The sequence below is a fragment of the Drosophila rhopaloa genome, unplaced genomic scaffold (genome assembly GCF_018152115.1).
Source record: "Drosophila rhopaloa isolate 14029-0021.01 unplaced genomic scaffold, ASM1815211v1 contig_167, whole genome shotgun sequence".
Taxonomy (NCBI): domain Eukaryota; kingdom Metazoa; phylum Arthropoda; class Insecta; order Diptera; family Drosophilidae; genus Drosophila; species Drosophila rhopaloa.
In genome coordinates, this window is record NW_025335047.1 from 3,168,495 (window position 1) to 3,193,308 (window position 24,814).

A 24,814-nucleotide genomic window follows, 5' to 3' on the forward strand; every position below is an offset into this window, starting at 1 on the left:
TGTAGTGTTTGTCAAAAAACGATGTCAATATGTATGCTCTGAGCCAAACAGACAACGAACAAGGCAGTTGACACAGATAGACCAGATGAGAGTTGCTAGGGGCCAGCTTTTCAATATGTAGATACAATGCAGCTGCCTGATAACAGAAACGAGCGCAAAAACAAATGCGATTTCAGTCGTTAGAATGCATGACTCGAATAATTGATATGGTTTGTGAATTTAATTGGTAGCCACTTTGTCTTAAAACAATAACCAGACTTTGCCTTGGCCAGCTGCCATTTTGGGCACCAAAAACAGTCAAACGCAGAAGAAAGTTGCTGGAATAAAAGATAAAGTGGGCGTTTTCCAGTTCATCATACAGCACTCAGCAGAGTTGAGTTGCTTTTCAAAGTAAATAAATGTATTATATGTGTGGAGAACGCATAAGATAAAAGCAGCGAAATGGCTGGCATTTGCCCTCTGTTCTCTTGGCACTTAAAAACTCTTGCTCTTCGCCGAAATTTTTGTTCGCTGTGTGCTGCTGCTGTTCTTGGAGAGTGTTGAAAAATGCATGGCTGGAAGTTGGATGGGCGTGCCAAGGAGCGAAAGAGGGCAAGGATGCAGGCCGCCAGGCATTCCGGCAATATTACATAAAAATCCCTGCCAAGAACGATGATGATGATGATGATGATGACGGCAGTGTCAGAGTTAATGCTTGCCCTTATGCAGAACGGATACGCGCGCTGTTCCTTCTCATTCTCCATAAAGCCATAATGTCCTGTGAATGCATAAACTGCATTTACGGAGGCATGAAAAATTTAAGTTTAATTAAGCGTTCACCCCGAGGGCCCACGGACATCGCATCCTGGCGGCAGCTCTGTGACATCCTGTTCCCATTTGTGATGCTCCTGCACCGGCATCGCCGTGCACACACCATTGTCCTTTCCGATGCCCGCATTGAATCCGCTTCCGGTGCAGCCGCAAATGTTGGTTGGGAACCAAAAGCCATTCCACAGCCCACCAAACACAATGCCAATGGTTTTGGGCACGTTCCAGGCTGCAATCCCAACCCACTGGGAGTCCTTAGCGCTTTGGAGGTGGGGAATTGCTCAGCCTCCAGCGGCATTGTATTACAAAATTAAGCGCATCTGTAAGCGGAGCCCAGAGCATTCGTTTTGATTTCAGCTTCAAACGATTCCATTCTCTGCTTTAGAAGGTGGCACTTATTTTCTCCGGGGTCTTGTTACCTGGAAAATCGGTTAAGGATTGAATAACCTATAAAGCATACATTACCGAAAGTTGAAAACGCCTTTCGGTTTACAAAACAATATCAATTTAAACAGGGATAAATTTGGTCAATGGTTGTTGGTATAATAAAGATAGCTTTGCTCTTAAAAATCAGTATAGAACATAGGTTATTGATTGGAAAAGCCTGGGATAAAGTTTCTTTTCACGGAATTATTAGCCCATTGATCATTGTTCAAGTTACTTTTTTTCCCGTCTGGATTTTGTGGCAGAGTATGCAGACTTTGCCCTCTTTTCAGCATCGTTTGTCATGGCTTGCAGTCGAGGGAGCCTGAAAATCGATACGGAAGTGCTCCTGAGTTTCGCAAACTCTGGTTGCCTCTAAGCTGCTTGTGCTGCTGTTTTTCACATGATTCTGCACGTACAGCGAATTTCGCCTGATTTTTTACCTTTTTCCATTCGCTGGCTCGCAAACAATTTGATGCAATATTTGATTTTGTATTTGCGCACTCGATTGTCGCACTGATGAATCGTCGCACTCGGTTCGGCAGCCACCCAGACATGCAATAAATATATGTTTTTATCTAACTCGGTTTGCATACATTTATTTGCGCCTGCAAACTGTTTGCCATGCATGGAATATATTTTGTTTACGAAAAGTTATTGCCTGAATAATTGAGCAAGTCAACAAGTCCGGAGAGTTATTATTTAAACATGAGCAGAGCCCATCATAATCAACAGCATAAAAAATTAAAAAAAATATGCTTCGAGCCGAAGTTGAAATACCCTTGCAGAATATTCTGTAAATTATATTCTCCAAAATTATTCATATGATGCATTCTTAACACTCAAAAAATCCCAACTTCCTAACTTATATGGCAGCTATAGGATATAGTCGGCCGATCCCGGCCGTTCCGACTTATATACTGTGTGCAAAGTTTCAATTCGATATCTTTGAAACTGGGAGACTAGTTTTAAAGACGGATAATATATCAAGAATATATATACTTTATAACCAAAATTATAATACCCTATGCAAGGGTATAATAAGTAAACCAAATTCTTTATTGTATCAAATTTTGTTTATTAAGTATACAATGTTTTTTTTGATAAATTATTCAATTCAATTTTGATATTGAATTTTGAATATTACTCTTGAGGTAGCTTGTTGTCATCCTATCTTAAATTAGGACAGTTAAAGGCCTGGACGAATGAAGGCAGCTTTGTCAATTGATTAAGCATTCCGTCCAAAGGCAACCCAGTTAATTCGATGTAATAGCTTTGGGCCAACCTCAAGAAAGAGAGCTGTTTCAAGGTTGTTGTGGTGAAGCTGGGCTGGATCTGTGTAAACTTTGATTTTGGTGCAAAGTAGGATTCATGGACAATATTCAGGGCGATTAGGACAATTTGTTGAATAGCTAATAAATTATCGCTATTCGAACGGTTTGTACATTGGTGGTACATTGGTACATTAAACTGAAAACCGTCCAACATTTTTAGAAAATCAATGTTTTTTTGGGTACAACTTTTTCCTTTGTCAATATCTACCATAGCTATGACTAATTGAATCCCCAGCTGGGTCATCTTAAATAAGTCATGGCTTTCGAGGTCAAAGGCTAAATTTTCCAATAGATTGTAAGGCACCGCAATGATATTTCCAGATCGATGAATTTTAGAGAAACCGCTAAACAGTTCGCGCTCTTCTTCAAGACCCAGGTCTTGCCGAGCCTTAAGAACTGCAGAATCGTAGTCGTCTTCAATGGTAAAATTTAAGTGCTTATAGCGGTTTGTTACAAACTGACGGTGATTGTGTTTCTTTGGTAGGTGTCCAATTCTAAGGGTCAAACTCTTTAAGTTATCTTGAAGATCCTTAATCTCAGTCGTCGTCCAGTTAACTGAGTTTCTATTGAGTCGGGTGATTATTTGATGGCGGATCGCGTTGAAAATTGGTTGAACTTGGGACTGGTATTGACTTACTTTTGCGGGTCCCAAAACACGCTCCTCATAAAGTAGGTTGGAAGCTAACTCCAGGTAAGTGGACGTTAATGTGGAACATTCATAAACCCTTTCGATGTCGGGAAAACTTAGCGAGAATTGAAAAGAACCATATAACTGGATAGTATTCCGCGTTTCATCCGGGTTAAAGTTTTTCAACAGTTCCTTGAACTGTTGAAAGATCTCCTGGCTCATAACATGTACAGTGGCATTGGGCGGAACGGTTTGATCGAAATTGAACTCGAGATATTTGCTCAGGGATATCCCATGCTGGATCTCCAGTTCCTGGAGAGTCAATCGTTGCACTGGTTCCATGAAAAAAGGTCTTGGCGTCCTTGCCAGACAGATATTATAGAATCGCTGGATTTTTCCCTCCAGGCTACCCTCCTCAAAGTCCTGATCCTTTAATTCGGCGAGCATGGTATGAAACTTTGCATGCGTTGGTGGCTTTATCCATTTTGCGTACTTGGTTGAATAGTTTTGAAAGTTTTGGCAGGGCTCGAGACTTTGATCCATGTAACTAAGCACTTGGTTGAAGAGCGCGACATTGGGATCGGCCCAGGCAAGTTTAAGATCCACGCCAAGTAGCAGCACGCAGCTAATCCAAAAAAGGGGTCTAATTCTCGCCATCGCAAATAGCTAACTAATAAGTCTGTTAGAGATTTTCGTTGCTGAGGCCCCAAAATACTTCAGAGATTAAGCACTGCTTATCAACTAAGCAGGAAGACCTACACAATCATTTAAAAAACAACAGTTCATTGGAGTGAAACAGACGTCTTACATAATAGTCAAGGCAATCAGTGATGAAATCCAAGGTCAATGGTTTCATCGGATTATTGTTTGCGTTTCGCGTCAATCCATTTCAGTCTTAATTCAATTTGGTTGGCATCATATGAAGTATTGCAAAATAAAGTCTTTTCATATTTTTCTAAGCAGTAATATCTACATCTAGATCGACTCTCCTGGTGATGCTGATCAAGAATATATATACTTTATAGGGTCGGAAATGTCTCCTTCACTGCGTTTCAAACTTTAGACTGAAATTATAATACCCTCTGCAAGGGTATAAAAAGGCCAGAAAAGAGTAAAATGCGAAACCGAAATATGTAAATACAAATTAATGGAGTACTTCCTGTCTGCATCCCTTTGAATGCCAGGAAGGCGGCAAATGCAAATGTAAATGTGAAGTGCATTAAACGCCCTGTCTGTGGGTGCAACATTTCAATTACGACCCCGAACCGACCACTGGCTTCCTTTTCTTTGGCTTTTCGGTTGGTTTTTTCGGGCGGGGCCAGGCATCAGAGCTGTTTTTCCAGGCGAAAAATTTCCATTTGCATTTTTTTGTGGGCCCACGGCAGCAGGCGAAATATTCCCACGCCGCCATGGCTCAAGTTCACCCAGCTGCCAGCCGCAGATACATTTCAAGCTCCAGATGTCTGTGGAACCATGCCCCATGTGGCTTGCCGACTGGCTGTCTGTCTGTCTTCGTACTTGTGTGATTACTTCCAAACGTGTGTGTTTTTCCGAGAGCAATAAAAACATTGCCCATTTCATTAAATCTCTTTTCCGCTATTTGTTTAACATTTTCCTCTGTTTTTTGGCATTTACAATGTGCGAACATATCGGAAATTCCTAGCGTCTGAATCATGGGCGAAAATTGGTTCAATTACAATGCGTGATCGGCTCTTTGCGTTTAATTAGCATAATTGCCAGCAGAACATCAATTAAACTTTGCAAACTACGAAAAAGGGGAAGCCGTAATAGCCAAGGAAACTTTATCGAGAGTTACACGGTCTGCCAGTTTGTCAAGTTCCGAAGGGAAAACTTATGCCGAGCTGTGGAAATTCCAATTAGCTGGGCTCTGTGTGCTCTGCTCCCCTTTCTATTCCTTTTGGATTGCCTGCTACACGCACTCGTCTCGGAAAAGCCATTAAACTTGCATAATTAGCACATTTCAGCACAGTTCAAAATCTTTAAAATCCCTACAAGAAATCAGAGGCCGTTGCCATTTCCATTTCCATTTCGTTTACAATGGCAAATCAATTTGGTCCCATAAAAGAGGAGAATCACGGAGAACGTGCAAACGGGGCGATACTCGAATGTGGCAAAGTCAAATGCAACTTCGTACGTGCCGTATTGTTGTGGGTTTTGGTGATGGTGGGTGGTGGATGGTTGGTGGAAAACCGCGATGGCGGCAAACCGGGGTTAACAATACGGGCATCCATCCAATAATTACGCTTAAACGGCCGCAGTGCCAAAAGCAGAGGCAAAAGCACTCACGTGCCTTCGCGGTCAGGAAGTTGATGTGTCGTCGTCCGGACCATTTCCATTTGACTCCTCCGCTCCTGCTCCTGCTAACGTTCCTGTCATCCCGTTCACCTGAAGCGTCCCGTCACCCGTTCAATCACTGGTTTTTACAGCTGACTTGCTGAACATTATGGTAATCCGTCGTCGTCGTCGGTCCTTTCCTCGCTGTCATTTTGGAAATGGTTTTCCCCTTTACAGCACAGGCGTAAATCATTCATTTCACTTGGCCCGGATTTTTTTTTACGGGCAAGAGTTTTGCAGCCCCGCCATCAGCGGACCAAGAGAACGTGCTGAATTTGCTCCATTTTCCGGCTAAAAGTTGCACAACAAGCGTGCTGGGACGTATCATTAGTTACATTGCAAAGCCCCCGCCTCGATCCCCCGACATGGACACACCGCCGACCAAGACTCGACGAGTAAATTGAAGTTTAAAATAAAAACTTTGTGGCATGAAGAGCACTATTTACACAGAGCTGAGCCACCAACCCACAGTCATCCTCAACGACGCACATAAATGGCATATAAGCTTAGATATGGCAAAAGCCCCGAGAACAAAAGACACTGCGCGTAAAGACAAGCGCAGGAGAAATGATGACAAGTATATGTATTTCTGTGTGCACAGCGAGAGGGCGGCAGTGGGCGTGGACGAGGTGAATGGCTGGGAGGAGGCCACCAGCTGCCAAAGGGTTAAAATGTATAGAAATCAGGTCAATTGTTTGCAGGATGTTAAAAAAAGTGAAGCCACTGGAAAACATGGCAGAAGAAAGTGCTAGTTAAGTTCAAGTAAAGGCACATAAAAGTCGAAAGAGGAGGGAAGCAAGGTAATTTCTGCTATCTTAAGGATGTAATGGAACTAACGAGGAAGAAGCTATTTTAATTATTTTAATGGCTGATTGAAATTACATATTGTGGTTTTTCGAACTATCTTGTCATTACTCTTAGGAATTCAGTTGGACAGGCCAATTTTAATACTCCAATACAAGAAGGAGTTCAATTAGGATTAGTGCATATTCATAAGATTTTTATGATTGTAAGGCTACCAGTTTACTTCATTTAAGAAGAGCTTAGTATTTGATAGTCAAAGAAATTGAGTTAATAAATTTAATTAACATTTGGTAATCAAATTAAAGTGCAATTTACCGAACTACCCAACGAGTTACCCAACATCAACTGATCTCCGCATAAAAATGCAATTAAACCATTTGGCGTTCGCTTCGTACGATTAGTTTTGAGAGCTGCTTGCATATTAAAGTGATAAAACTAAGCCCATTTCCCCTGTCTTCTCTTTGCAGTCAACTGAGCGGCTTAAGTGAAAGGCGGCAGGCAGACACACAGAGCGAGAAGCCAATGAACCCGCTTCTGGGAGCAGACAGTCGGCAAACGGATTACGCACATCCTGCAGAGCTCTCTCGCACGAACCAGCCGGCGGCAGCAGCAGCAGCAGCCACAATGTCCAAGCACACGGACAACGATAATCTGCGCAATGACATCTACGAAAATCTGCCCTGTCAGGCGATGTACAACGATTCGGTGCGCAAGATGCAGCAGCAGAAATCATCCACGCAGACGGCCGGCAATAACCCCAATGCGAACTCCATTAGCAACTGCAACTCCACGCCGCCGATTACGAAGCCCGCCAGCAATCTGCCCAAGGAGATGTTGTATGCCACACCTCTGCGCAAATCCGATCGCTACAAGAGCGGCGAACGGAGTCGCCATGTAAACACAGGAAACCCAGAGACAAAGCTGTCCAATTATCGGGACTCTAATCGCTTGGCCAGTGCTCGCAACGGCAATCCCGTTCAGATCACCGACCTAGATGCCGATGAGGACAATGGAAAGGGCGACGGTGTGGACATCAGTGCCTCAACTAGCGCCCTAGTGGGTGGCTCCAAGTACAACAATCAACCGCCGGGCGGAACGGCCAACCAGCACTTGGAGGATCGACGCATCCTCAACTTCCTCAAGGACACCACACAGCTGCAGAAGAAGCTGGAGATCACGGGACGCGATTGCCCGAATGCAAGTTTCTCCAACCTTGCGCGCGAGGAGCACTTTGCCAATCTGGTGCAGCAGAATTTCCCACAGGATGTGGGTCATCAGTTGAATGGTGAAACCAAGGCAGAGGAAGATGGCCAGGAGGCGGCAGGTGGAGCCAAACCCGAGGGTGCCGAGGATACAGATGGCAACCTGGAGGCTCTAATGCAACGCAAGGTGTCGCCGGATAAGGAGGTCAATGGATTGGTTCACAGTGGAGGCCTGGAGCCAAACAATCGCATTGTGAGCACCGTTTACATTCACCGCGAGTGGGTGCTGAAGAAGATTGCCCTGTGTCTGGAGCAGCGAACGGCGAGCAAGAAGCCAGTGCCTGTGGCCCTGGGAGCAGCTTCCTCCAGCTATGTATCCGCCAGGGCCAAGGCGGCGGCCATATCGAGTTCCAGCTACAATGGCTGCCTGGTTCTGGGATCGAATGGGTCTGGTAAGACCTCCATCTGCCAGGCCATCATGAAGGGCAACTCCGGCACCAAGGGCATACTCAACCGGAAGCTGCTGGCCTGCTATCTGATCGAGTCCCAGAATCCGGAGTGCCACAGCCTGTCGCTGTTCATGCGGAAGATTGTGCTGCAGCTGCTCAGCCATGCCTCGCTGATCAGCCGGGATGAGAGCCAGCGAATCATCGACGAGGGCTTTTCCTTCCTGCGCGAAGAGGCCCAGCAGCAGGAGTTCAAGCTGGACGAGGCCATGAACAACATAAGCCTCAGCGAGAATGCCGAGGAGCTGCTGATCGAGGAGCTCAAAAGGGGAGCAAGCGAGTGCGACACCAGGGAGCTGGACAATTTCCAGTCGCAGCGCACCTCCACGGTGAACAAGGCGGCCAGGACGAGTCTCACGCGCCAGCAATCGGAGCCGGCTCCATTACAAAGCGTTGCTGCAGTGGATCCGGATGACAAGACTGGCAGTAACTACGGCACACATCCACCGAAACGCGCCTCCAGGGAACGAGGTGATCCCGAGCAGGACAAGGACATGGGCAGCGAAAAGGAGCAGAAGCAATCTCAGGAACAGAAGGAGCCCGTCAAGTCGAGTCCCGCAAAAAGCAAGTCAAAGATACCCGTCAAGCGCGGTCGTTCCGGCAGCGGTGTGCTTTCACCCTCGAAATTGGCAACCATCAGCAACGGAGGTCAGTCCATTCAGCAAGGTGGTGGCGAGGACATAGCCGATCTCAATACTGACCAGGAGAAGCACGAAATCGAAGCGGCCATCAAGGATGACAAGGTTGAAGAACCACAAGCCAACAACGAAGAGAATGAGGAGGATAAACCCGAGGCGGATAAGGATTTAGATGAGATTTTAAAAGAAGAGTTGAGTAAATCCAGTCAGGAAGCCAAGGAGGCGGAACCCCAAGGCGAATGCGCGGCTGATACCACCACTGAGCCCCTCATTGATTTCACAGATACCAAAGTTAATGGCAAACAGGAGGAGGGGCAGACGCCACCGCCAGTACCAGGCGACAAGCCGAGGATTAGCACCAACACACTACCCCCACCGCTGCCGAAAACTAAGAGCTGCCGCACCGTCATAGCTGATGGCTACTACGAACTGCTTCTGTCGAATCCGGAGATCCTGGAGTGCCTCAGCGTGGACAACATCGAGAAGAATCCCGACGAGTGCTTCAAGAAGGCATTCCTGTTTCCCCTCCTGGAACTCACTCCTCCAAAGACGGCATTACTCCTGCTGATCGACTCCATCGACGAGAACTACATTAACGAGGGCAACCTGATCTCCACTTTGAAGGGAGGAAGGGGCACGGTCACCAACCACAAGAGCCGTAATGTAGCAGAGCTCCTCTCGAATCACATCCACCTGTTTCCCAAATGGCTCTTTCTGGTGTGCACCACCAAAAAGCAAACCAAGCAGATCACCAAGATGTTTACCGGCTTCAAGAAGATCACCCTAGACGATCTGCGCAAGTCGCACGTGGTCAAGGACGTGCAGGAGTACATTATCAACCGGCTGAATTCGGACTTCAAGGATAGCATCATGCTGACCAAGGAGATAATCGAATCCTTGCACCAGCTGTACATCAAGTCGAATGGCTGCATACTCTACCTGGAGAAGGTGCTGCATGGCATCAAGGACAACTTCTTCAGTTTCCGAGAGATCAAGCTGATCCCTTGCACTCTAAACGGCCTGTACTTGTACATCTGCCAGAAGTCCTTCAACAAGAAGCAGTATATGAAGATCAGACCTCTGCTGAATGTCCTGCTGGCCTCCTCTGGATACGTGGACAAGCTATTCCTGTTCAACTGCCTGCGCACTCACAACTACACAATCGATTGCCAGGAGTTCGAGAAGCGGTTGCAGCTGATGCGGAACATCCTGGCCTATGACTCCAATGCCCAGCGCCTGAAGATCTTCCACAACTCCTTTGCCGACTGGTTGGTGGACGTGAAGTTCGCCACCAAGAAGTTCATCTGCGACGTGAATGAGGGCCATGTTATGATCTCCATGTACTACCTGCTGGTGGCGGATACCCTCTGTGCGAATACGGTTCGAAGATTTGCCTACCATCTCATAAGATCGGGAGAGTATCTGACCAGCCGCCACGTTGACCTGGATCTCATCCTGATGCTGCTGGAATCACGACTTAACTTGAGTGACTGCTTCTACACGAACCAGATGAACTGCTGTGCCCAGTGCGAGCATGACTTCAAGTACGACGTCAACTTCCTGCCGAAGACGCGTGCGATGTTAGAGCGTTTCTTGTCCAGCGAACTGAGCGAACCATTCGCCCAGTTCCTGTGCGATTTCTTCAAGCCCAGCCTGCCCACGGACGCCAAGATGCTGAAGCTGCTCATTGAGACGGGCATCAACAATGCCGAATCCCAGAATTCCTGTGAATCCTCCCTTATGTCGCCGGAACTCTCTGAGAAATCGCAAAACATTGACTTTGAGCTGGCGGATCTGCTATTATCCAGCGAAAAGAGTTGTCTGATGGAGACCCAGCGAGCAGGAAGTCCTTCGGAGCACAGTGAGCCGCCAGCTGAGAGCCAGGATGAGAATGCATCGAGCACGCTGCACCAGCTCTCCGACTCCCACCACATTGAGCTGCACAAGGGCAAGGCTCTGATCCACATCCTGGCCAACGACGGCAATCACCAGCTGCTGGAGAGGGCCCTCAATGCCTGTAAGAGTCCCATCGACCTGGAGATTGAGGACTACAATGGCCAGACTGCCTTGAACATAGCCGCGAGGAACGGACACCTTGAGGTGGTGAAACTGCTGTTGAGCTTCTCCCAGCCCTGCAACGACGGAACTGGCCGGATGAAGCGGGTGGATGTCAACCATGCCGATCGCGATGGCTGGACTCCCTTGAGATCCGCCTCCTGGGGCGGACACAGTGAGGTGGTGCGTCTACTGATCGCCCAACCGGCCTGTAAGATTGACCTCGCCGACAAGGAGGGACGCACAGCTCTAAGGGCCGCCGCCTGGAGCGGTCACGAGGACATCCTGAAGCTGCTGATCGAGTCGGGAGCGGATGTCAACTCTGTGGATCGTCAGGGACGCACTTCGCTTATTGCCGCCTCCTACATGGGTCACTATGACATCGTGGAGATCCTACTGGAGAACGGTGCCAATGTCAATCATCTGGACCTCGACGGACGCAGTGCTCTGTGCGTGGCCGCCCTGTGTGGATCTTCCGGATACAGTAAGGTTATCTCTACGCTCCTCGATCACGGTGCCAACACGGATCAATTGGACAACGATGGCATGTCGCCACTGCTAGTAAGCTCCTTCGAGGGCAATGCCGAAGTGTGCGAGCTGCTCCTGGAGAACGCCGCCGATCCGGATCTCGCCGATTTTATGGGACGTACTCCACTGTGGGCAGCCTGTACGGCCGGACATGCCACCGTGGTTAAGTTGCTGCTCTTCTGGGGCTGCGGCATCGATTGCATGGACTCTGAGGGACGCACAGTGCTAAGTATTGGCGCAGCCCAGGGAAATGTGGAGACGGTGAGGCAACTGCTCGACCGCGGACTGGATGAAACGCATCGGGATAATGCCGGCTGGACGCCACTGCACTATGCCGCCTTCGAAGGATTCCACGAGGTGTGCCTGCAACTGCTGGAGTCGGGGGCCAAGATCGATGAGTGCGACAATGAGGGCAAGACCGCCTTGCATCTGGCCGCTCAGGAGGGACGGCTTCACTGCGTCCAGGCTCTGCTGGATATCCACTCCAGTTTCGTGGACCAAAAGGCCCATGATGGCAAGACTGCCTTCCGACTGTCTTGCCTGGAGGGTCACATGGACACCGTGGAGTTCCTGCTGAAGTTCTGCTGCGACGTGAACTCCAAGGACGCGGACTCGCGCACCACCCTGTACATCCTGGCGCTGGAGAACAAACTGGAGATTGTCAAGTACCTGCTGGACATGACCAACGTGGATGTGAACATTCCGGACAGCGAGGGACGTACAGCTCTGCATGTGGCCGCCTGGCAGGGACATGCGGATATGGTCAAGACCCTGATCGAGGCAGGAGCGGATGTAAACTCCATGGACCTGGAGGCCCGAACGCCACTGCACTCTTGCGCCTGGCAGGGCAACCACGACGTAATGAACATCCTTCTCTACTACGGAGCTTTGGCGGATCACGCCTGCAAACAGGGAGCCACTGCATTGGGCATCTCAGCACAGGAGGGACACGAAAAGTGTGTGATCGCCCTGCTCCAGTTCGGAGCCAATCCCTACAAGTCGGACCACTGCGGACGAACGCCCATCAAGCTGGCGGCCAAGTCGAGTCGCACCAGCATCCTGAAGATCTTCGAGAGCTACACCAAAAGTAAGAGTCCATCACGCAGGAGAAGCCTCTTGCTCTGTTACTAACGCTTTCCCTTTTGTCCTATCCCATTTCCCAACTAGATGAAGCTAGCAATCCCAACGAACCCAAGTTCCATGCCCATGCCAGCATGTTGAGGTCCCCGGACCAGCCGCCGGCACTGCCGCTGCACCAGAATCTGGCTCCCTATCCGGCGCACGCCTCCGCCACGTCGGTCTGTTCGGCCGCCACCACGGCCACGGTGCACAACGGCAGCCACCTGCACGTCCTCAATGCCTCCAGCTCCACGCACAGCTCGAACAACTTCTACCAGAACACCATGCAGTCGGACACGAGCAGTTTGCATAAGCGCAAGAGCGTTATCTCTAGTCAATCCACGGGCAGCAGCAATGATGTGAGTATTCACTTAAGATTAAGACTCTGTAAGACAATCTTTAATATTTGTTTATCACCACAGCAAGCGCCGCTTACCTTCACGCAGCAATTGCAGCGACAAAGCAAACTCAGCTCACGCAACAATCTGATGGTCAATTCGAAGCACGCCTCCAGTTCGGGAGGAGCAGCAGGACACAAGTCTAGTGGTGGAGGCGGAGGTGCCCAGCGGCACTCGCAGGTTCTGCCCGATCTCAGCGAGCATCAGCTTGGTAGGTCCACTTAATCGAACTACTCCAATTTGTGCTAACTTGAGTTGTCTCCAAATAGCATCCAACATGACCAACGAGGCGGACATGTACGACATGGAGTGCATGTCGCCGCTGTATGCCACGCCCCCGCATTCGCCCAGCAGCGAGTTGAGCTCACCCGGCCAACTTCCGGGTCTGAATGCCTTCGTGGACGATGAGAGAGCCGGAACTAGCAGTGGCGGAGGTGCCAAGCTGCCGGATAATCATTTCGCCCGGGACACGCACATGCGTATTATTTTGGGAAACCTCAAGGAAAACCAGCCCAGCTCCTCGGGGTGAGTAGAATGCTTTTAAAGATTGTTTTCAGAACGCAATAACTTATTGGTTATTCTGTTTCTTCACCCACAGCAAAAGCAAGCGCAGCGGAGTTTCCAGTAATCCAGCAATGCGGCTCATCCGTAGTCGCTTCGATGCCGCCTCCCAGTTGATCCGACGCACCAACAACATACTCTCCTCCAGCAGCAATCAGGGCTCCTCCAGCATTGGCGTCAAGTCGGGCACCTTCCAGTGGCGCAAGGAGAGTCAAATGTAAACGCAAGCGCGGGGAATTACCGGATTACATATTAATGTATTCCTTTACAACTCACTCCTTTTACACACCAACACACCCACTTGCATACTCAACCTTTAAACCATAATTTATTTGAGTTTATATACCTTTGTACTTTTTGATAAAGTATTTGTTTTTTGTGATAGTTTCAATTTTAGTAAACTTTTTAACATATATTCTGATTTAACTAAATATATTTAGGCATACTACCCATACGAAGTAGTTTAAGGCACGAGCCAAGTATTAAGCTAAAAACCCATATATAGAATACTTCATTACATTTTTGGCATGCGAATTGTAGGCAGATTCTTCTTCAATGTAGCGAAAAAACTAACGAAATTTAAACAGATCACGACACGAATGTATACTTAAGAGAGCTCAGACCACAGCACTGTTCTCAGAATTAATTTAAAAGTATTTATTAAATAACCTTGCATAAGACAGAGCAATGGCTTATAATTTAACGATAATATAATTTATGCTGAAACAGAGCTTCCCAAACAGAAGGGATCGAGTTCTGAAAGCCATACTACTCCAATGCGCATTTTTTGGCGAACGGCTATAGAAATGTAATTTATTTATACGTGCTACTTTAACACTTATTTACGCTGTTTATGTCAATTCCTTCAGATGCAGTTCCCCAAAGTACCAAAAACCCAATATCCCTTCCCATCAAGTGCTTTAAATGGCACACAAAGATCCAAGAGAAACGATATATGTGTATTATATTGCTCGCACCTAAAACTCAAAACGGTCCGTTCCTGTACCTTAACACTTGTCACTAATTTTATGTAACCCTTAAGCCGGACAACCAATCAAATACACAACTGAAGCATTAATTAAATATTTTCTGAAACTCTACTCCCCACTGCAAAGCAGCAAATCACAGACACGCAGCAAACAACGCACTGGGCTAAATCCAAGAAAAAACAAACGAAGAAAAGTTGAACAGCGAAATGTTAATGAACAGAAAAAAACCTAATTAATTGTTAACAAAACCTAAAAATACCGCAGAATACAATTGTTTAGATATACATAAATATATATTTCAAAAGCATATTTACAAGTTACCGATCAGAGTTATTCAAAGTATCATAATTATAATCATAATAGATAACCGAACAGACTAAAATACAATCCACAGAGATACACACATTACACAGAATGCATGAGGGGTCGAAACCAAAGATAAACATTTACATTTGGAGGTAATATACACATGATACCTATACCTAACATATAACTATATATATGAGAATATGTACTTATACATCGTAGTGTTGTAGTTTTGAAAAAGGTTGCGATGAATTATTGACAAAAATTGATACAGGAACATTTACAGAAAATTCTGAGTGTATTGAAGTTAAAAACAAACTTTTTGAGCGAAGCGACGAATAACGAAGCATATACATACATATATAACTCTGAATCTGAATAAACTGTATATTCATACAAATAAGTTTAAAGTCTTTTTTGAATATTCTCTGAGGAATGTTGACGCAGTCTACTTGCTGGTGTCCACCAGTATCTTGGGATTGGCCACATGGAAAACACTGGGGACCATTCCCGCCAGAGTGGTGAACAGACTCTCCGATATGTCGTCAGGCAGTAGCAATTGCAAGGTGCTGAAATAACCAATATATTTACAATCCTTTAACATTTAATTCAAAATTACAATAACCCACCTTAATTCAGCGCCTCCCCAAGATGCAGATTCTATCATAAATCCCTTGGCACACTTGAAAACCAGCTCCGCTCTTCGAATGCACCACTGAACGGTCATGTCCTCGCTCATCTCGTGGCGCAGCAGAGCCGGAATGGTCAGCGTGGTTATGTCATGCCTGCTGGCGGTCTTTAGTATATTCCGCAAGCCCAAGATCACCGGATGCCGCGAGTTGATCTCACTGGGACTGTTGATGGGTTCGTCCGAAATCAGGTGGAATATCACATGGGTTTGGGAGAGATTCGAGTGCTTGGTGATAAAGAAGTCGCCCGTTTTCAGCCTGGGCAGGCTCTTCTTTGTCGGCGAGGGTGTGGCGCTGCCCTCGGCACTACTGTTGCTATGGCTACTGCCGCTAGAATCCCCCGTGCTTAGGTTCTTAATCTGCTTCTCGATCTTCTCCAGTTGAACATCGATCTGCTCAAAGTGAAACTCGGTGGATTTGTTGGCGTTCTTGATGATATTCTTGTTGGCCTGGGCCTGAATCGATGGGGTCAACACGACGACGCCGCAGAGGGAGCTGGAGTACAGGCCCAGTGCCATGTTAAGGCCATTGAGACTCTCCTCGGCGTGTAGGGGACTACAGAGCTCCGTGACATTGGCGCTGAGGATGCGAATATTGTGCATGTGCTTCAGCTGCGATCCCAGGTGGATGGTGAAGCTCTCCTCCATCGATGGTTGCTGTGAGACGAACATCGAGGACCGGTTGCCCAGTGGCGTGGACACCGGCGACACCTGGAACATCTGACTGACTTGGCTGGTGATCCAATCGCGATACTCGTTTTTCTGATGCCCCATCATCGCCTCCAACTCCGATTCGTAGCGCTTGCGAACGAAATTCTGAGTGGTGTACTGGCGGGCCAGGAGATTATTGATGTCCTCCGAGGTGGTGGTGATATCCAGTTGGCTGATCTGGCTATCCATCTCCTGCTGCTGGGAGTTATTCAGCGTCTCCACCTCGCTGTCCATGAGCTCGGTCATGTCAGCCACGACCTTGGCATAGGTCCGCTCCCGCTTTAGGATGTCCTCCAGCGAGGAGGAGTGCACCAGCCGGTGGAAACTCTGGGCGAAAATATCCGCATCACTGGGACCCACACGATCGGCAAACTGCAGCAGTTCCTCCTTGTACAGTCGCTCCGTGTCCCGCACAATGGCCTCAATGTCCAGTTCCTCGTTGGCCGCCTGACTGAGGAGCTTTTCGGCGTGGTCGTCCAGAAATTTTTGCTGCTCCGTGTCCACGAACTCCTGGAGTTGCTTCTCTAGGTCTGATTTGGGATGGATATCTCTTTAAGAGGTTGCTTTAAGCCCGTAATCCCAAGTACTCACTGATATTTTCGTCCAGATACCGCATCATGGGATCCATCTGGGATGGAGCCATCAACTGGGTGATACACTCCTCCAAATTCTCCTGGTCGAACGGAAAAGTGATGTCCAGCCGTGACTCGCAGTCTTGGCCTTCGTGGTTTTTGTATTTATACACAAACGGCAGCGTGCGAGTGGCAGTAGAGTCCATTTTGGGGATTTAGGTGGTCTCTTAGTTAGTTAGAGTCATTAATTCGCAAGTTAACGCCCCCTCCCCAAAAGAAATGCAAACAGTATGACCACACTGCAACCGCTTAAATATACCACATAATTTATTATTATTTATCATGGACTCCAACCATATCAACTGTTATACACTGCCCATTCTGTTATACAAAAAGGTGACCCAAACTCCACTTTGCGCTTTGAACTCCTATTAATCTGCATTGAAATGTTAACGTATTATTTGGAGCCTTTTTGTTGCACATTTTAACGGCGTCAGATTGATGTATTTCCGCAAATTAGCCTTCCAAAATGTTGTCACTTTTATATCCATAATTTAATACTTAATGCCATTTTATGTGGCAATACATTTTCATTATACGGCATACTAAATATTTGAATTATTTTATCAACCAAAATTAGTGCTGTTACATGGTCACTGGTAATGGTAGTGTAACACTGTTATTATGGTCCGGTGTGCACACACTGCCACCCGTTAAAATTTGAAAACAAAATCCCAAACTGTTTAATTAAAAAACATTCATACTTTCGTTCTGTAATTTCTTTATTAAAAAATGTTAAATGAAAAATAAAAACAAAATGAAAAATAAGGATTAGTCGTATATTTACGCCGCTTTAAAGGGGAACGCGCTCCACTTCCTCCATCCTCGAGTGAAGCCAGACGACCGGAAACCATCTGTAAGTTACAACTTTTGCCAGTTTTGGGATCTGCGGAGGATAACTTACCCGTGGACAAGAGGGACAGGAAGAACCAAATCCCATCGCCGGAGGTTGCAAACAAGTGCGGAGGCGAAGATCCGTGGCTGCTTAGTAGCGCGGCGGAAGTCTCTCAGCGCTCCGCATACTTTTCACAGCCAACTTGCAACAGAAATTACAATAATATACATGGTTGTAAATGACATGGTGTTCAGATGGTGTGGGCAATTCAAATAAACGGGGAGAATAAAACCTGTTAAGCGAGTAACAAGAAAGCTCTCGAAGGATGTTAATGGCCCGCCCACAACAAACGCTACAGTGACAATTGCTTGGCTGGCTTTTGGACTTGGTCCTACTTGCTGCTCCTTTTTTACCTCTCCAATATACTCCTCCTCTTTATCTGATCGATCCGATCCGCCTGCCGCTGCTGATACAAAAATAATACAAAACTACGAGGCTTAGGCTAAGCTAAATAGTTTTGGTTCGGTCGTTTGGAGTTTACATCAATTGCTGGACACTTGTGTATATTTGAATCTTGTATTTTTTGGCTACATTAAAATGTAAATTTTGTTAAATATAATTGCGCTGACCTCAGACAGACTGCTTGCTAAAAGGTATAAATTACATTAAGTGTTGTTTTTTGATCGATTACATCTAAACAGCGGGGATAGGTTAATTCCATGTCGACACTTACAAAGAAATCTAAGTATCTAGGTTCCTCCACACACGGTCAAGTTTGCTTAGAACTTGAATAGTAAATAATTAAGTCTAGGGCAGCGTGCGGCTGCTGAAGATCGCCGCACGCTCTACTCGATTTAAATCTATGAGAACTTAGTCTAGTGAAGTCATAAAATGTAATACATATTTTTATATTTTGTGTTTTCTGCACTGATTATCAAAAGTTGTCAGCGGCCGATGGGCTGGAGCTGTCTAGATACAAACAAACATATCTCTCGGCTGCCGCCTTGAAGTTTTACATTCTGATTCATTTATGGCTGCGGTTATATAGGTTGCTTGTTGTGTGGAGATACAAATGTTTGGCCTGTCGGCCTGTTGCTAATTACAATGTTACTTAAGTTGGTTGCTACAATGTGAAATTAGATTACAATTCTATGGGTAATTGGATAGTTTTCGATGCGCCTTAATAATCAATCACCGTGTGCAAACACAAATCGAACGGAATCCTGGCCAGCTTCTGTGTACGTGTACTGCCACTTGCTGTGTGCGATCTCTCTGAATGATTTGTAAGTCTTTTTGCTTAGCTCACACACTGCTCTGCTCTGTACTGTACTGTACTGCACTGGTCTGGTCTGGTTTGGTACTGATCTCTCTTTCTGTTCTAATCCAAGTCTGAACCAAACTCCTTACGACTGCACTGCACTGCACTGCACTGATCCTGATCAATATCTTCTCTTCTCTGTCATGTTTGGTTTGGTTTGTGGTGCTCGGAAAACTTCTTAGGTCTATGAACGTTCGTTCATACTCGTTATTGATCATTGAATTGCGTATCGTCTACTTGACTTTGAATTTTGGGCTTATACTGAGCGACTCTTACTTTATCACCTATAAAATGTCGATAAATGAGAAACGTTATTTAAAACAATTGGTATGCAAAAAAAGGGTTCTTAATTGGATGATGGGTTTTGTTCGCTAAATACGTTTAAGAGTAAATACATAAGGCTTAATTAGGGTTGTTGAGTAAAGTGGGTCGGACTGTCTGAGCCGGTTTTGCTTTTCAGTCCCAGATGCTGTTACAGACTACCAAAAAAATGCCGATAGGGGCGCTATTAAAAACAAACAAAAAAAAAGCGATAAACGTTTGTCAAAACAAACCAAAGTTTAATGGTCATACGGGTTAGTTGGTTGGTTAATGGTCTGACTCCGCCTTGGACTATAACTATGTGTTAATGGTGGTAAAAGAAATGTCTCACCTCGTCTGGTATGTCTCTCAATATCTGCGGTTGTTGCCACCGTTATTGAAGCCCTGATTGTTGCCGCCATAGTTGCCTTGATTGCCACCGCCTAAAAGAAAACCCAGGATCGTTAAGAAAACATCCAATCTTTGTCTTTCTCCTCTAACAACTAATCCACACTGGTGGAAGACTATTTTACAACTGTAACGTGGCTGCGTGTTACGCTGTATTGGGTTTATCTTACATACGCATAACATAGCGATGGCCATCGTCAGTTAATCTCACAGCATTTCAATAAGCTAACTGCCAAACTCTATCGACGTTCTAACAGTTAGGTGTCAGGGTACTGTGTGTCGTTATCTGGTGGTAATAGATAATAAATCCGGGTGCTCACCTGCTTTGAAGTTTCCACCTCCTTGATAGGGCTGCATGCGATTGTTGTTGAAGTTGCCGCCTCCTCGCTGAGGACCGCCGCCATAGTTCTGCTGATAGCCACCAAAGTCATTGCCACCACCGTTCCAGTTGGAGCCACCGCCGCCGCCAAAGTTGCCACCGCCATTGCCATTATCCCACGGGTTGTTGTTGCCCCAGCTGTTGTTGCCACCGCCGTATCCGCCGCCTCCACCGAAGTTGTTGCTGCCCCAGCTGTCGTTGCCTCCACGGTTGTTGCCCCAGTTGTTACCACCGCCATTCTACAATGTCAATTAACCAGTTTATAAGAATTAAAATGGGAGGCCAAATAAAAGTACTTACCCAGTTGCCTCCTCCATTCTGGTTTCCGTAGTTGCCGCCACCGCCGCCCATGTTGCCCCGGTTTCCACCAGCACGTCCTCCCTGACCACCACGTCCACCGCCACCGCCGCCTCCCTGCTGATCATTTTGCTTGGGCAGGGCCTTCTTCACGTCCACCATTTTGCCATTGAGCTGATGTTGCTTTTGCACTGTAAAGAAAAAATAAATACTATTAAAAGGGTCCAAAAATAAAATACATCGGCTGCTGTGTCCAGAGGATAGTGTGCCATATACTCTTTCATCGTTGGAGCATAAAAAGCACCAACAACAATGATATAATACTGGCTGGGCTTTCATCTTACAGTCGCAAACGCCGCATGAGCACATCAAACATTGCTATGCGGAGCTGGGACTGTGAAATTACATATTGGTTTATATTTTTGTGAGTGCCTATTATTATTAAGAATCTAAAGAGTTGTTATCAACCATTCTTGTATCTAGGTAGATCAATTTGAAGTTTATATCATATAGATTGGTTTCATTTAGTTCGTTTTAAACTATTTTAACAATGAAGAACTCAAATGAGAACTTTTCTAAGTTGTAACGAGGCTGCGTGTTACACAGAATTGGATTATTATATACATTCGCATAACATAGCTTAGCCGACGCTTTAATTCATCTCACAGTATTTAAGAAAAACAGGCATTTTTTTTAAGCCTGTTAATTTGTCAGTACTGTGAAGTTAAAAATATGGAAGATCTTTCGATTCCTAACCATTCCTAAGATGTCATTCAATACCCTGGTTAATAAATCCAAGTAATAGTGTGCCATATACTCTTTCATCGTTGGTGCACAGCAAAGCACCAACAACAATAATATAATACTGGCTGGGTTTTCATTTTACAGTCGCAAACGCCGCATGAGCTCATCGAACATTGCTATGCGGAGCTGGGACTGTGAATCAAGTCTAATGGATGGAATTGTAACGAGGCTGCGTGTTACACTGAATAGGGTCAAGATTTACATTCGCATAACATAGCTTAGCCGACGCTGCTATTCATCTCACAGCATTTAAAAGGAAACTATCCAGGCGTCTGTTTCAAGCCTGTCAATTTGTCAGTGCTGTGATCTGGGGGTCTCTTTAGATATTATTTAAATGGTTAATCCAGGTGGTATTGTGCCATATACTCTTTCATCGTTGGTGCACGGCAAAGCACTAACAACAATAATATAATACTGGCTGGGTTTTCATTTTACAGTCGCAAACGCCGCATGAGCTCATTGAACATTGCTATGCGGAGCTGGGACTGTGAATCTAATCTGATTAATGCTATTGTAACGAGGCTGCGTGTTACACTAAATTGGGTTATAATTTACATTCGCATAACATAGCTTAGCCGACGCTTTGATTTATCTAACAGCGTTTAAAAGAAAACTGCCCGGGCGTTTACATGAAGCCCGACAATTTGTCAGTGCTGTCCGAGTATATAGATTAGGGGTTGTTTAACTTGAAGGCCACTGTGGCGCATACATTTTCATCGACTACAAAGGCACGGTGAGCAGTCAACAAAGATATAATACGCGCCGGTTTTATCTAACAGTCGCAAACGCCGCATGAACACATCAAACATTGCTATGCGGAGCTGGGACTGTAGGAACATTGTTTCTATTTAAAGTAAACTATGCCATGTATCTTAAAGCATACTTTTTATATGTTCTATAAGTAAACTATGAAACAACTCTCCACTACTCTAATATTTGTTGGAGTTATGCCAGTTCGACTGCATACTACTCATAAAAAATGGCGCGTTATTTTCTTAACAGCCTATTTTCCTAACAGACTATTTTCAAAGACTATTTTCTCTATTCGATGTGATAATCTCGAAAAAAGGATATCTTTTAAATGTTGCCTTTATCTTACGAGGATGTTTTCTATGCTACAACAGAATCTTAAAATAGACGAAATACTAGGTCTAGTTTTTATAAAATTCTTGTACTTACACACAACTTTGTCGACGGGATCGTAGTCGTCGAACTCCACGAAGGCGAATCCTCGCTTCTTGCCCGTCTCCTTGTCCATGACGATGTTGATGTCGACGATGTTGCCAAAGTGCTGGAAGTAATCCCGGATGCTCTGCTCATCGTGATCGTCCTTGAGAGCGCCCACAAACAGTTTCTTGACGGTGGCGCCGGCATTTGGGGAATCAATGTCCTGGCGCGGCACGGCCCTTTTGGGTTCCACCACTCGGCCATCGATCTTGTGGGGACGCGACTTCTGGGCCTCGTCGATCATGCTCGAATGGGAATAGGTGATGAACCCGAAGCCACGGGATCGCTTCGTGCGTGGATCCTTCATGACCACCACGTCCACGATGTTACCCCATTTCTCGAAGTGACCCTTCAGGTTCTCATCGGTGGTGCGGTAATCCAGCCCACCGATGAACAATTTCCGCATATGCTCCGGTTCGGTGATACAATCCTAAGAGAAATCGTAAATTATTGATTTTTTCACCTAATGACCTAACCTCACTTTTTCTGCCCCCATGAGACACATGCGTAATTTTCAAAATGGCGGCCGGTGAGGTGAGACACCAGCACGCATTAGGATTCTTATTTCTGTTTTTCAAGTACTTACATCATCGTGACCGTTGGAATTGCCATTCTGGTTCGAGTTCACCATTTTAATATTTTAGGCGTTTAATTAGCTGTACTTTTACTATTTTTCACTTCTCGAAATGGAGAAAGTGCCCTGACACATACACACGCGTCGAAAAATTGAAAAGTAATGCGGTGTGACCTACGGTCAAAAAGTAACTAGAGCTGGACAAAAAATCCGACGAGTGTTCGATATTATCGTTAACAAATCTTAGCAAGTTTTCACACCACATTCGCGGTTGTTGTCCAGATTTGGCCAGTAAGTTATATTAATTTTTAAGCTTAACCGGTCTAAATATGTACATTTCTTACAAATTAAATATATATTTGGCCGTACTTTTAGTTAGTCACAATACAAGCACTCTTTTTTTGTTATTATAAATCTCATTCATAAGAATGATATCTGCATTTTTGTGGTACTTACATCGTCGTGTTCGTCGTTGGAATTACGTTTGTGGTTCCAGTTGTCGTGACCGCCCATTTCACTGTTCTTTAGTGTTTCCTAATATCTGCAATTAAATCCTTTTTTCTTTGTAAAGCTGGGGAAGGTCTTCTCGTCTTTTAAAAGTTAACAAGTAATGAAAAGTGACATTAAAATGTATATATATTTTTTGGGAGGGACCCTTGCACAATGTTTACTTAAAACCGGCATGACGAATACGGTTACACTTAACTGTTAAGGCGCAATCATTTAAAATACTTGTTTATTATTATAGTTTAATGGTATATAATTTAAAAGGCACGAACAAATTGAATTTAGTATTGTAAAATTTTAATTAAATTGGTGAAACATCACTTATACACTTATTATTATAACATGAAGAATGCTAATCTGTTTTTACTTTCATATGCTAAAATGAAAAAGCTACCCAAAAATAAAATACAAAGATTTGAACACAGATGTTTGGAGAATTAATCCACAATCATTTAAAAATAAGCCTTTTTGAAATCGGATGTCTGTAAGAAAAGTTATGGGCTTAGACGTGCATGTTTTAGATCACTTTTCTGCAAGGCCCTTTTTCAAAAATTTGAACGAAAAATCGACCCCAAAATACAATTCAAGTTGAAAACACAGATTTTTAGAGAATTAAACCACAATCATTTAGAAGAAAGACTTTTTTAAATCGGATATCTGTAAGAAAAGTTATGGTCTTAGAAGTGAAGATTTTTTGACGCTTTTCTGCAAATCCATTTTTCGAAAATTGGTCAAAATGGCGAAATATCGACCCCAAAATACAAACCAAGCTGAGAACACAGTTTTTTAGAGGATTACACCACAATCATTTAGATGTATGCCACTCTGAAATCGGATGTCTGTAAGAAAAGTTATGGGCTGCGAAGTGCAGGTTTTAGGTCATTTTTCTGCAAAGCCATTTTTCGAAAATTTGGAAAGGGGAAACACTGTCAAAATGGCGAAAAATCGACCCCAAAATACAAACCAAGCTGAGAACACAGTTTTTTAGAGGATTAAACCACAATCATTTAGAGGTATGCCACTTTGAAATCGGATGTCTGTAAGAAAAGTTATGGGCTGATAAGTGCAGGTTTTAGGTCATTTTTCTGCAAAGCCATTTTTCTAAAATTTGGAAAGGGGTAATACTCTCAAAATGACGAAAAATCGACCCCAAAATACAAACGAAGCTGAGAACACAGTTTTTTAGAGGATTAAACCACAACCATTTAGATGTATGACTCTTTGAATTCGGACGTCTCTAAGAAAAGTTATGGGCTGAGAAGTGCAGGTTTTAGGTCACTTTTCTGCAAATCCATTTTTCGAAAATTTGGAAAGGGGGTACATCATAAAAATTACGAAAAGTCGACCAGAATACAAAGATTTGTATTGTTTTTTAGCCAGTTTGCTTCAAGTTAAAATTGATTTAACGGTTATTAAAAGGTTAAGGGTACTCTGGAAAATGTTATCTAGCAGTCAGAAAAATACCAACGAAAAATACTGAC

At 45.0% G+C, this 24,814-nt stretch overlaps 4 protein-coding genes across 5 annotated transcripts in view; 1 reads left to right on the top strand and 3 right to left on the bottom strand.

The window, feature by feature from the left end:
* Nucleotides 1-14,040, top strand: part of LOC108046798 (ankyrin repeat domain-containing protein 50) — a 29,183-nt gene extending 15,143 nt beyond the window's left edge. The window contains exons 2-6 of the mRNA XM_017126692.2: nucleotides 6,819-12,367; nucleotides 12,448-12,758; nucleotides 12,822-13,008; nucleotides 13,067-13,322; nucleotides 13,396-14,040. Coding sequence (XP_016982181.2) covers nucleotides 6,874-12,367; nucleotides 12,448-12,758; nucleotides 12,822-13,008; nucleotides 13,067-13,322; nucleotides 13,396-13,579 — 6,432 coding nt within the window. The 5' untranslated portion in view covers nucleotides 6,819-6,873 and the 3' untranslated portion in view covers nucleotides 13,580-14,040. The remainder of the gene's footprint in view (nucleotides 1-6,818; nucleotides 12,368-12,447; nucleotides 12,759-12,821; nucleotides 13,009-13,066; nucleotides 13,323-13,395) is intronic.
* Nucleotides 2,339-3,853, bottom strand: LOC108046800. Its single transcript, XM_017126694.2, has one exon. It carries the CDS (start codon nucleotides 3,847-3,849, stop codon nucleotides 2,401-2,403), a length of 1,449 nt encoding a protein of 482 aa, XP_016982183.2. The 5' UTR covers nucleotides 3,850-3,853; the 3' UTR covers nucleotides 2,339-2,400.
* A 1,060-nt stretch (nucleotides 14,041-15,100) lies between the features above and the next one.
* LOC108046799 (protein C12orf4) lies at nucleotides 15,101-16,924 on the bottom strand. The gene is made up of 3 exons (XM_017126693.2): nucleotides 16,644-16,924; nucleotides 15,283-16,582; nucleotides 15,101-15,222 (listed from the first exon to the last, which is right to left on the bottom strand). The coding sequence occupies exons 1-3, from the start codon at nucleotides 16,828-16,830 to the stop codon at nucleotides 15,102-15,104; spliced, it is 1,608 nt and encodes a 535-aa protein (XP_016982182.1). The 5' UTR covers nucleotides 16,831-16,924; the 3' UTR covers nucleotide 15,101.
* A 1,141-nt stretch (nucleotides 16,925-18,065) lies between these two features.
* Nucleotides 18,066-23,405, bottom strand: LOC108046814 (heterogeneous nuclear ribonucleoprotein A1). 2 transcript variants are annotated; one of them, XM_017126722.2, is made up of 6 exons: nucleotides 23,283-23,405; nucleotides 22,205-22,682; nucleotides 20,225-20,412; nucleotides 19,866-20,163; nucleotides 19,490-19,580; nucleotides 18,066-19,121 (listed from the first exon to the last, which is right to left on the bottom strand). In XM_017126722.2, exons 1-5 carry the CDS (start codon nucleotides 23,337-23,339, stop codon nucleotides 19,507-19,509), a joined length of 1,095 nt encoding a protein of 364 aa, XP_016982211.1. In that variant the 5' UTR covers nucleotides 23,340-23,405; the 3' UTR covers nucleotides 18,066-19,121; nucleotides 19,490-19,506. The 2 variants fall into 2 exon arrangements, with proteins under 2 accessions (XP_016982211.1, XP_016982212.1); XM_017126723.2 differs by lacking the exon at nucleotides 23,283-23,405 and adding an exon at nucleotides 22,839-23,002.
* Nucleotides 23,406-24,814: the final 1,409 nt, after the last annotated feature.

Coding starts and splice junctions, on each gene's coding strand:
- LOC108046799 (XM_017126693.2), bottom strand. CDS start 16,830: ATGGACTCTACTGCCACTCGCACGCTGCCGTTTGTGTATAAATACAAA. Junction 16,583..16,643: donor GTATCTGGACGAAAATATCA/GTGAGTACTTGG, acceptor ATCCCAAATCAG/ACCTAGAGAAGCAACTCCAG. Junction 15,223..15,282: donor TGGGGAGGCGCTGAATTAAG/GTGGGTTATTGT, acceptor TGGTTATTTCAG/CACCTTGCAATTGCTACTGC.
- LOC108046800 (XM_017126694.2), bottom strand. CDS start 3,849: ATGGCGAGAATTAGACCCCTTTTTTGGATTAGCTGCGTGCTGCTACTT.
- LOC108046814 (XM_017126722.2), bottom strand. CDS start 23,339: ATGGGCGGTCACGACAACTGGAACCACAAACGTAATTCCAACGACGAA. Junction 22,683..23,282: donor CCAACGACGAACACGACGAT/GTAAGTACCACA, acceptor GATTTCTCTTAG/GATTGTATCACCGAACCGGA. Junction 20,413..22,204: donor TCCCGTCGACAAAGTTGTGT/GTAAGTACAAGA, acceptor TTTTCTTTACAG/TGCAAAAGCAACATCAGCTC.